The sequence below is a fragment of the Neodiprion pinetum genome, chromosome 4 (genome assembly GCF_021155775.2).
Source record: "Neodiprion pinetum isolate iyNeoPine1 chromosome 4, iyNeoPine1.2, whole genome shotgun sequence".
NCBI lineage: Eukaryota > Metazoa > Arthropoda > Insecta > Hymenoptera > Diprionidae > Neodiprion > Neodiprion pinetum.
In genome coordinates this window covers 25,158,780-25,171,846 of record NC_060235.2, presented here as the reverse complement: position 1 = coordinate 25,171,846, position 13,067 = coordinate 25,158,780, and the positions used below count along the sequence as shown (strand labels likewise).

General features: G+C 39.0%; 1 protein-coding gene across 2 annotated transcripts; it reads left to right on the top strand.

The window, feature by feature from the left end:
- Positions 1 to 400: 400 nt before the first annotated feature.
- Positions 401 to 7,811, top strand: LOC124218044 (mucin-22-like). 2 transcript variants are annotated; one of them, XM_046624390.2, is made up of 3 exons: positions 401 to 670; positions 1,897 to 4,515; positions 4,638 to 7,811. In XM_046624390.2, exons 1-3 carry the CDS (start codon positions 571 to 573, stop codon positions 7,259 to 7,261), a joined length of 5,343 nt encoding a protein of 1,780 aa, XP_046480346.1. In that variant the 5' UTR covers positions 401 to 570; the 3' UTR covers positions 7,262 to 7,811. The 2 variants fall into 2 exon arrangements, with proteins under 2 accessions (XP_046480346.1, XP_046480347.1); XM_046624391.2 differs by lacking the exon at positions 401 to 670 and adding an exon at positions 1,026 to 1,086.
- Positions 7,812 to 13,067: the final 5,256 nt, after the last annotated feature.

Genomic DNA, 13,067 nt, shown 5'->3' with positions numbered 1-13,067 from the left:
GTAGAGGTCAGCGTGAAAATTTAAAAAGAGTCTTCATTTTCTCACAACATCTACAAATTACTAATTATTATCAAGCCCAAAATAGAACTTGATGATTAAAATTGCATCTTTGCTCATAAAAATAGTCCGTCTGCTTCTCCACCATCAGCAGGTGATTCAAAAGTAAGGCCTCTAGAGTCGCTACAGGCATTTTCAATATTTTCGTATCTTTCGTAAAGCTCTGGTTACCATCGTGTATGTCTGCGCGCGTGTGTTTCACAGACTCGAGTAAACAGTAATCCCTACCATTTCTGAGACCTTACCTGTGTCCTCTTGTTCTACCTAATCGAAAGGGCGATGAGAATGACGCAGCCATAAGATTGGGATTTAAAGTGGGATTAGTGCCGGCCGTTGCCCATGGGATACTTCAACCCAGTAAACAAACGGAGTTTTAAGTACCCGCGCTCACGGTCAATATCGGTATTTATTTCCAGTTTTACCAGTCGCCGATTCGGTGTCCAGTGAGACGAACTCGAGTTCAAGAAGTCCCTGTCACAAAAAGTGCACGTATCATTAACGTATTTTCGACGCATGATCAAAGATTTTTGGTGCTTCATCATGAGCTTGCGGAATGTTTGTACTTTTCTCTGCGTGGTGCTCAGTGTTTACGCACTGCCATTGCCTCACAGGAGTAAGTTAAATTTATTCAATATAAATCCATTTCCACGTCAACAGTTTGGATACTATGTTTTTTGTCAAGCACAGATTGCGATAGTCTCGTGAAAATCTTTCGTGCAGTACGCCACATGTGCTTCAGGGTCAAACAAATTTAGCACTGTTTGTATTTATATCAATATACCACGTGTCGATATATATCTCTTGTAATAATGACGTACGGGTAATAATTTTTGTATATTCAGCCAGAATTTGAAATATAATCCACCTTTTTTGCCCGCCGTCTTTCCTGCTTCTCTGGTTACATACCTATATATATTTATATATAACATGTATATACATATATGAGTGTGTCTGTGTGTGTGACAAGTGTTTCGTTCAAATCTGACGTGAGAACAATCATGTTGACTCAATTCAATAGGTACAAAGCGAGTAAGTAGTATAATATTATGTATCGAATTTTAGTATAGATTTCATAGGTTTTCAATAGTTATTTACGAGGCTCAGCAATCACAAATACAAAATAAAATGGGAAAATACAAAAATATATCGTGTTTTGAGTTTTTACTTTACTTAAATAACGTATGTCTTCCGGTAAATCTGACAGTTAAAATCAATGAAATCATTGTATTATACTGATTGCTAATCGACTACGACCTTACGAAGCCTGTTTCGTGATCAAATCTCATTGTGATTGCGATATATATCTATTATGTATTATTTCCTTTGACATACAACTGATTATAATTCCAGAAAATAAATACCAAGACAAACTAAGTCCAGCTATTAGCTGCTAATTGTAGATATTTTTTTACCGTAAGGAATAATGTATGATATGATTTTTTTAATCCAAATTCTACAATAATTTTTTTCTGAAAATGTCAGTGTTTGTTCGCCATAGCACGTAGTTTATCTTATTCGAGATTCTCGTAACAAAGAGCTGGAGACACAAACTTGAAACATTTAATTGTTATCTATTGATAGTATAAATTAGTGCCTAAATGAACTGATGATGAATATAACTATTATACAATATTGAATAGAATGATCGGATGAATTTACGTATCGAAGTTTAGTCTTTGTAATTTTTTGTAAGTCTTATAGAATAAGAAGCGATTTTTTAAAATCATATTTAGAGTATTAAATACTGAATCCCAATGAGTAAATTCCCTTACATAACGATACAACAATTATTCATCGTTCAGGGTCAATATTGCTTTCTGACCGGAAATAATTTTGCAGAATTTGATCCACCAAGTACCAGCCAGGAAGTCCAGGATTTCTGCAGATTGCGCTTTTCCTCTTACCGTCCACTTCGCGTCCCAGTTCCAGGATCTTCAGAGGTGCCTTATGGTCTCCAAAGCTCGACCAACGAGCAGCAGAGTCCTTTACCATTGGTCATTGATCTTGGTCAAGATATGAACAAATCTCACCGAAAAACTATTCCAAAAATTCAGCCGGGCATATATGGATTCGGGAACCCAATTTGGCTGTACAAAAAAGGTATACTGATTGACCGCAATTTCAGAGTTATCGCTAGCGCAGCAATGGAAAGGCTCAAGCAGGTTTTTCTGCGACAGCAGGCATTGATAGACAAAATGCATAGTATCGAATGGCGAAATAAATTTGGAAAAATACCTTTTCACACCATGAACGAAGATCACGTTATCGTCAAGAAGCCTGGAGCGCATTTTGACGTCATTTTCCCGCCGAATACCAAGGCGCCGTCAAGTTTTTCATCGGTGGATCCAGTCGTTCGACCGGTAACAATACAAAATCCGGGTACATCCGGGCTTCACCAGGCTTCGGAAATTCTCACGACGTTTTCGATTAATCGGCCAACGACTGTGGAAACTCCGGAAGTGGGTCAGGCTGTAAAGATTTTTGATTCTCTGGAGAATTACGGAGTTACAAAACCTCAGCTACCTTCCTATGATTCGGTTTTAATTGACTTACTGACCTCAACAGTGAAACCAACGGAATCTATCCTCGAGAACCTAATTTTTGATGCAAGTACGACAGAACCGCCATTCACGGAATTCAGCGGTGCTACCGTAGAAACTGAAACTGGTTTTGAAACCGTGAGTTTGACTGGAATTGGCGATGAACAAACCGTTGACGTTGAAGCAGCTACTCACAATGGTGAAATTGTATTTTCTACTATTCCAAGTAAAACGACATCGAAAACAGAAGTGACTTCGTTAGAGCCATTGCAGCACTCGCAGACAACTATCGAATCTGGAATCAAGCCTGAATCTATACCAAGTTCGGTAATCGACGTGGAATCAATAGTTGAAAAAAGTGGTCCAATTCTTACGTCTGTGGTTATAGATCCGACCCCCAGCATCACAGCTGAAGAATTTACGACCTCGATTCTCGGTGCAGAAGCAACCTCTCAAATACCTTCGACCTCCGACCTCAATTCCGTGATAGATACTGTCTCGGTGACAGAAGAAACTCTTTTTGAATCGCCAGTATCAGAAACGACTGTTGAAGAATACGGAACAGGTGTTGCGTTTATAAATGTACATTCGACTAATCAGGAAGTAGAATCCAAAACTGTCGATTCGGCCGTTGACGGTACGATAAAGGACTCGAAACCCAAAACAGGCATTGATTCGATATTTTTGGTTCCTAAACTTCCAAACCAGACGATTATCGGTTTAGATGAAATACATTCAACGACTGAAACACACTTTGATCTTTTACCGACTGAGGTGGAAATAACCGACGAGACCGCATCGACGTTCTCTTCCGTTACTCCAATTAAACCGTTCTCACCTTTGGATGATGTGACTATAGGTGGAGTGACATCCTTTGACAATTCCAGAAATTATGCAGAAACGAGTACAAACGTCGTTTCGGCGTATCCAGATTTTATAGGTTCAACAGAGGTATCTATTAATTTAAATGACACCGCATATGGCTCGAACGCATCCTTCGGAACATCGACACAAGACGCAAAAATAACTGCAGACATTGCATCATCGTCATCATATGGAGTTCCACCTGAAACAGGCATCAATTGGAATCGAGAAGCATCGATCATGGATACGGTTTTTCACAGGACGATAACCGAAGGAGAACACACTACGGAAACTGATCCAATGTTGCCTGATATAACCAAACCTTTCGGTGAAACATTTTCAAGTCCTCGTACACTGTTTGAGACTTCGACGAACAATACTGAAACGACTACAATCGCTCACTGGACATTTCCACCTTCCACATTTTCCACCGAGGCAACAGCAGATTTGAGACATATGTCTTTAACTGAAGTAACACCCTATCAGAGTTTGGAAACTGAAGCAGATACAACTACAGAGATGGTTTCATCGATCCCTGAAACTACCTTAACAACGACAATTGTTATTTTGGAAGAAAGAAATGTAAATGAGGAGGTGCGTTTCAGCGATTTGAAGTATGACTTAGAAGCAATAACAAATATTATTTCAACGACACCGGCTCCAACTCAACCAACCGAGACAATTGTCGATTCAAATGAAATATCTTCAAATGCTGATGTATCCGTCCAAACTTCAACAAGTAGAGCAAAAGTGATTGAGGAAACTGTTTCGAAATCCCCAACTTCTACCGTTCGACCAGCAACAACCATGACTTATGATAAAATGTTTGTAATTACGAATGTGCCATTCAAAACTTTGAACACCAGCGAGCAGATGTCTACAGCAGAAGTTGTTTCGATATATCAGCCTGTAATATTAACGGAGATGACTACAACTTTGGACGGTACATTCACCTTCGCTGGGATACCTGTCAATAGTTCAACAAATGACGCAAAAATAACCATGGATGCTCCAGTTGAGAAAGACGCGACTTTGAATGCATTGTCAACTATTGGTAGGTCCACTTATTCTTTGATGTTTGATGATATACAAAATATGCTGGTCATAACTTTTTATAACATAGAAATTTCTCAGATCACTGTTAATAAGTTCTAATTGAAATTTAAATCCTTATAGGTCCAGTTGAGCCAGAATCTCCTGAAGTTAGTCGGACACTTTCATCTGCGATATCTGAGCAACCCATGACGGGGAACGAGCACTTCTCAAACATTGATGCAACCAATATCAGGTTGACTGGTAATGAAAAATGGACCACGGAAATAGTGTTAACATCAGTTCCTGCCATTCCATTGGATGCGGATGACGTATCCAATTCTGAGAACGGTGTCGGAGATGACGAGGACAGTGATTATTCAGTGAGACATCAGGAGTACAGTAGCTATGTAACAGTATATCCTTATACAACATCCATTAGCTCTACAAATATTGGAGAACAATTAACGGAAATCGCTTTCACCGCACCTACTGATATTATTCTGGAGACAACTAATGTACCCACTATTGACGATGGTACTGGAATTGGAGTTGAAGACTCAGAATATTCCGTGGAGAACCAAAAAATTAGAACAACACCATTTATTACTGACGCAGCCTTCACCAGTTATACCAGTCATGAGGATTCGACTAAAGAAATAAAATCAATATTACCTATCAATAGCGTACTCGATATTGAAGTCGAACAGAATCATTCAAAAAACGAAGACGCCAGCAGTTACGCACTTGCGTCTATTGAACCAGGCTCTATCAGCTTGACGAATAATGAGGAAACAATCATGGACATAGCTTTAACCGATATCTTAACAGAGGCATTTGATGTTCCTAGCTCTGAAGACGGCGTAAATGTTGAAAACAAGAGTGAATACACTATCGATGGTCAAGACAATACTGACCGCGCAGTTGCAACTACTAATCTAACATTCATCGGTGTCACAAGTGATGAAAAAACGAATACGGAAACCGTCTTTACATCACCCGCTGATATTTTAACCGAGACGGACGATTCACTCAACTCTAAAGCCGACGAAAAACTTGAAAAGGGTGACGAATATCCTATAGAGAGACAAAACAATAGAGACTATGTAACTGAAAATACCAAAACAGACTCCATGATCGGTTCAACAAGTTACGAAAACACGATGACGGAAATCATTTCTACTGATACTCCATTCGAGACAAATAATGCGTCCACTCTCGGAAAAGGTTTTGAACTCGAACACGATTCCGGATATCTTTCCACGAATGAAGAAAATAACGGCTATGCAACAGTAATTACTGATGTAACTCCCATCGGTTCAACAGCTTATGGAGAAGCTTTAACGGCAACGATTTTAACGACACCCGCTGATATTCTACTCGAGACAACTCGGGTAATTCTGTCTGAGGATGATACTAACGTTGAAGAAGACTCTGCACGAGTGATGGAGAACCAAGATGAACGTGCAGACCAAGCACCTCCATCTCCTGATCATGAAGAAACAACTACGGAAATCTTCTTCACACCATCTGCTGATACTTTCACCGAGACGGACGATTCACTGAACTCTGTAGCCAACGACGCACTGGAAAAGGGTGACGAATATCCTGTAGGGAGGCGTGACAATAGAGAGTATGTGACTGAAAATACTGATACAGTCTCCATGGTCGGGTCAACGAGTTACGAAAATACGACGACGGAAATCATTTTGACTGATACTTCATCCGAGACAGATGACGTGTCCACTCCTGAAAAAGATCTTGAACTCGAACGGGATTTCAAATATCTTTCGACGACTGAAGAAAACAACGGCTATGCAACAGCAACTATTGATGTAACTCCCATCGGTTCGACAAGTTATGGAGAAGCTTCAACTGCAAAGATTTTAACGACACCTGCTGATCTTGTACTCGAGACAACCAAGGTACTTATTTCTGAGGACGATACTAAAGTTGAAGAAGACTTTGGACAAGTGATTGAGAACCGCGACGAAAGCTACCATGCAACTGCATCACCTGGGTATAGAAGAACAATGTCGGAAATCGGTTCGGCAGTAACAATAGATGATATGCCTGGTTCTGTGGCCAATGTGGAAGTTGAGCCGAGATTCGGATACCTTGTAAAGGACCCAGGCAACAGTGACTATTCAGAATACCAAACAAATCCTAATTTGGATTTGGAACCGCCACGATCTGTGTATAATGAGATTGTTATCGCTGACCAAAAGACTTTACTGAGCTTGATACCGCTTGTCATCGAGGAATTACGACAAAATAATTTAAACGCGAAAACGAAAGACGAATTGGGTGAAATTTTTGGAGATCTTTGGCCCCTTATGGTGAATGAGTCAAATCGCAGGTCGTGGGAGTTCATGAATCATCAGTTGGCGATGATTCTTTTCGAAGCTGACCAACATACGATAGTTGATGCAGGATCTCAGCAGTACAAGGGCACAAATTCCTTTAGCAATAATGCAAAAAACGAGTTCCACCGATTTTCAGATAGTCGAATAAATCACGAACAAGGTACACACTTTAATAATCTGCATGATCTCGAGGGTGAGAACATGAATCCATTTCTTCAAGTCGAACATCAACAGCCAAGACGCGCCAAAAAGGATGCTGCAATGGATCTGGAATTGAAGGGAGAAGTAGCACCACAGACCGGTTACATGGAATCAGATCCTGTCATTGACGCTGATATTCGGAAGTTTTTCGTTAATGACAAAGATAAAAGTTCTGGCATCAGAGAAGTACCCAAGGCTTAGTTAACACTTGGAGCTTGAAACCAAGGTGTGCTGAATTTTTTACCCAAACGAGTCGGAGCCCACAGCACTTTTGCTATAGCCCGCATATTTATCCTTGACGCAGGAAATGTATTTTCGTAGGAATATAAAAACTTTTTTACAATGTGAGATGAAGGCTTGAAAATATTTTATTGAACGTAGGTTGTGGTGAAAAACTTCTAACGTCATTCGTGTGTAGAGCAAAAATGACGTACGTTACCAAAACGCTTAGAGGCTGTCACTGCTTAAATTCTATAAGTAACGTAAAACAGTGATCCATTTTTCCCCGCTCTATTGCTCCACTTCTCATTTTGTATATTCTTCTAATTTCAATCTTTATTTATTGCAAGCGATAGGCGTCGATTCAACACAAGCGGCACGAATTGTTTGCCCACTACCTTACAGAGAGCCCAATATCAAACATATTGGTAACGTAAATATTATGTAAAGATACATGTATCATCAATAACGACTAACTTTGCCATCATCCATTATTATACTTCTGTATAAGCGAATAAATTACAAATGTATCTGAAAAAGTGGAGTGCCGTGCTGGACGCCTTCTTCATCTACCATTTTCTTTGTCTTTTCGTTTGTACAACTGTTTAACGATTGCACATGTGGTAATTAACTGCGCAATTCCGTTTGAACAACGACCACGTGATCCTCGGTGTCGTTGAGTATTCTGGGCTCTCATAGCGATCAAAGTTGGAATGTATATCGAGTTCTTACAATTAGATGTACGTACAGGAGGGTATTTGACACAAGGATATACCTTGCGTCCAATTTTGAAAGCCTGCGCTCGAAATTCGGAGCTTTCCCATTTAAATAACACGGGGAAGAATTCATTATTTTTTTTAATTATTACCACTCACAATCAGCCACATCTTGCAGGGACTTAAATTTTCTACAAAAGTGTCCGTCGAAATCCGTAGCTCGAACGGTTAAAATAAGTTACACGCCTCGGCTCGAAAGTTAACTTTAAGTAAAAATTCATTAGTGGTCTAACAAATTTTCTAGCGAATCAAATCCTCTGAAAAATACTGAAGGATCAAGGCTGTATAATTTAATGCGGCTGAGTGGTAAAAATTATGAAAAAATGATAGTTGTTTCAGTAAACCTTATAGCCAATGATACGATAGCTATTGGAGTAAAATTTATATCGAATTGCCTTTGGCTGTGCTTGTCATATGGCAGTTGGGCCATTTTGAGAAGGTCACACTGCGCCTAATTTTCCTCTAGATACGCGAAATACATTTTATGACTCATGTTGAACAATTTTCTGCCACGAAGTAGGTTTATGTTAAACGGTGTTGATGCGATGTACTGCAGACTTAATTCATTTCCGAAAATCCTGTTTACTTTCACATTACCATTTACTCGAGAACTTGTTTTTCGCAGATTGCTGCATGCATATTTTTGGATATTCTCATTTCATTATTTCTTCATTACTTAGGCCAATATACTTCCTGCAATCTCTACTGCAAACTTGCAGATCCAATCGCTTCAGAAATGCCCATTTTCCACCAAGTCGGACTGTTGTTATATCAAATCGTAGAAAAATATTTTAGAGGTGAGAAAAATTCAGTGTCATTCGTTAAATCTTCAGTACAATTCTGACTGTAACGTTATTAACAATAATTGAACTGTACATTCTTTTTATTTTGATTTCTGTGATTATTCTGGACACAACATTTATCCTGCCACTACGTAAACTCTGATTTTTCTTCTTTATTGTGCTGAGTAACAAAAGAAACGATGATGCATCAATTATTACGATTCGAAAATATATCGGACGGAAAATCAATAATAAATCGATGTTAATTTCTGTCAATGTGTTTCTATCGTGAGAAAACGGCTCAGTTTAAAAATCTGAAAAGAAATCGGTGCACAATGATTTGTTTCGACTAGCGGTGAAACTTGTCTTGAGACGTAAGTATAGGTACAAGTTTTTAAAGGTTTTTGTACCTAGCTTAACACGTCTGCCGTGTCTTTCAAATGGGTTAAATAAATCGAGAGTAAGCCGTTCAGGCTCATCGTCAACCCGATAAGAACCTTGTGCGACAACTATGAAACAGTATACCTACCCGTATAAGTATGAAAACGATCGACTTCCTTCCCTCGGAAATACAGGTAGCTTTTGTTTCTTCTGTCTGTTATTTTGTTGGCTTTTTTAGTCCGCATCCGGTATACAAGAATCAATTTTTCCCATATACACCGCAGTTTGGTTTAAACTGATTTGTGATGTGCAAGAATAAATTCAAACTCGGTTTGGTTGAACATTTATTTCGTCGTTAAGATTGAGAAAAAAATCACATGCGGATTGTTTCAGAATATTGAAGATACTATAGAAGAATTTCTTCGCCAAGTTTTGTAGATTCGTTTTTTCACCCGTCATGTTAATTTTTTTCCCCCAAAGATATTTACGTTTTGAATTGTATTTTTTTTATCGACAACTTTACAATCTATGGCATAGATTTTATAAACGGATGAAATTTAAAGATCTATTTTCAAGCAGAGATGACCAATTTGATATAAATGTCAGCGCGTTATTGCCAATTTCACTTTGATTCACAATTAAGTTGTAAATAAATAAATAAATATTTCTTCCGCGATAAAAATATTAATTGAAAAAAAAAAAAACAGAACTTGGAACTCAAAAATCAGTATCAGCCATCAAAGTTGTAACATGCAAGTATTCGATGAGTCGAATTGAGTTTTTTTAAGCGTAATGATGACTGGGCAACATCGAATTAATCTCTTTTTCAAACTTTTGAATCAGACGGTGCGGCCTCCCATTAATCCTTAATGTTTGTAATAGTATCAGTTTTTCTCGTTCAAATTCTGGCTCCTCTTCGAAACTGCCTTTTTTTTCACTGTCCCATCATTCCGACTTGATTCCTTCTACCCTTGGGTGAAAAGGAGAGTGGAAAATGGTATGAGATGCGGCGCACCCTCGATGCCGAGAGATCTTCGGAATCAGACAAGCCGGGGTAGTCCCTTTAAATCTAAATATACTGGGTGTCGGAGTTGAACGCCCTGGAGCTTCCGGTCCTCAGCTCTTACTCCGGTCTTCTCCTCGTTTTTTTCTCTCTCTCTACTTTCTTCTCTCTTTCCCTACTTTTATCTCTCTTTCTTTGATTTTTTTTTTCTCGCGGTGCGCCTATTTCGTGTCTCTTTTTTTCCTTCCGGAAACCCTATAGCCTCCGAGGAGGATACTTCACGGTGCGATTTCCTGTAAACCCAACACCCGGACATATTGTACAGTGACCGTAGAGCGGATGGCAAACCACACCGCGTGCTATATCCTATCAGCTGTACGATTTGGTAAATGAAGTAGGCCTGATGCGCGTCGAAAATGATACCGGTAAAAACTTTAAGAGTCTCGACAAGTGCAGTTTCAGGTCTGATGAGAATTGCGTGATCGTAGAACGCCAGTAAACATGTACAAATAAATATTACTGATTTTGCGTCAGGTCGGGTGATATTTTAATCGAAATCATTAAGCACAGGTATTTTAAGCACGCAAAGTATCTGTGGGAATTTTCTTTGACAATGGAGATAATATAGAAAGTGAGAAGTATGTATTTTTCTCCGCGAGAATTCTTGCATCATATAAAATTAACGGCTTTTATACTCAACGGTGCATATTATTCAACCGACAACTATTTCTTTGAATCTCTGTAACATAGGCAAAAATATTTCGACGATAAAAGAAACAAAAATCATTTCCTCAGCTAAAATATAAAGCACATCACTTCTTCTAATAAATTCCGTCTCTCTCTCTCTCTCTCTCTATTTCTTTTTAGCCCGTTGTGTCATTCAACCCCCTTCTCTCCAAAGTTTTTCTTTACCGGTTTCTCTCTTCCTTCATCCCTTGTTACTTTATTTTATTACAATCCTATTCTAATTATTTTCTTTTCACTTTTTTTTTCACTCAACTGCAGTATCCTATAATATTTTTCATTTCTGTACTCTCTCCTAGTCCTTACGTAAGTATCCATGGTAAGGTTCAAGTTTATATTCAGTACTGTTTTACTTGCAATCATCTTTGGACTCTGCGTTGTGATATTGTTTGATCTTTTCTGATTTTCCATTCGTTAATTCTACCTATCTCACTCTCTCTTACTATCTTGCATAATGGGAAAATTTCATAACGAAATAATCTCTACTTTTAATATGTGATGTGCGTATGAGAGATAAAGGAATATTTTTAAATTATTGCGCTGAATTTTTTGATTTCCTATACAAACTGTACATAAATTACGAAAATTACTATATACCATGTAATCGAATTTTACCATTTTTGACACATCTGAAGAATGTAAGATCAATCGATCAATCGTGATTAACCGGTAATACGGAAAGCTCGAAAAGTACGGATCACAGCCAAAATACCGATCAATGCATCGATTTCAATCGATTTGTTGATAAAATCAATGACTCGAGGTCTACGACCAGTCGATTAATCGCACAGCCCTAATTCACGTATACTTGTAGTTATACCACAAAATGGCTAAACGTCGCGCGGTATCTTTTTTCAACCTGTGCGAATTGGTTTCAACTTACAACAGGTACACCCATAATAATTATACGTTTCAAAGAAAGAACGATAAAAGAAGATAAAAGAAAAAAAACTAGCCAAACTACTTTTCAAAACTCTTTATTCTTTCTGGATTTCCCCTGATTAGTAGCCGGGTCAATCGCCTTCTGCACCCGTTCTCGATAACGATAATTATACGTGAGTAAAAATATATGTATATATATATATGTATATATATATCCGATTCCCCTGAGGCCAAACGAAAACGCTTTGCGATCACCGCTCATGCAGAGGCATCCAGCACAGTGCAGTATGCACGACGCACGTGTTCTCTAAACCCTTCGCCCTACCGTGGGGTTTGGCGGCGGAGGGTCGGAGGGGGGAAGGCACAGGGTCTAGACCATAGAGATACTTACGCACGCACCATGGCGTTGGAAAACTCGCCCTGCCCGCCGTATTATATACCTTCTACCTCTGGGCGACGGACGACCGAGGAGAGCCGAGGAACTGCGTCGCGTATGAAAGAGAGGGAGGGAGAGAGAGAAAAAGAGGGAGGAGGAGAGACTGAGGTCGGAGGACAGCTGTGGGACAGCTGGTAGCGCGTGCCATGAAACCTATGGGGTCTCATGCGGACGTATATATATATATATGTGTGTGTGTATGCACGATGCACGCATGTGTGAACTTACGTACGCGTACCTATACAATGTAAAACCTTATACACGGTAACTTACTACGGAGAGAGGGTCAGGACGGGATGGGAGGGGTGGACGAAACGAAAAATAAAAGACACAAAATTCGATTGTTGGTCTTATTGGTGCAGCCACGGGTCAAGCTGTGGGAATAATATTCGCTGGTCCCATTTTTTTTTCGGACCTAACGCGTTTCTGTTTTACACCTGGAGGATTGATTTGAACAATTTTTTTTGTCGCCGGTATTTTTTATCTATTTATTATGTATTCTTTTCATTTTTTTTTTTTTTTTTGTTCAAATGTTAGGAATCTTTCCGTACGTTATTTTAATACCATCTTTTGCCAATGTCTTTGAATTCCTCTCGTTCGTTTCGGTAAAGTTTTTATTTCGCTTAAATTTTTGCCAGTTTCCGTTCGACGAACTCAAGATACAGGGTTAATAAAAATTGCTTCTTATAATATGAAATTGAAATACGAATAAACCTGAATAGTTTGGTGCAGAAAACGTTGGGTAAGGTTTGTGAAAAGAAAAATTACACCTTGTCAGATGAGG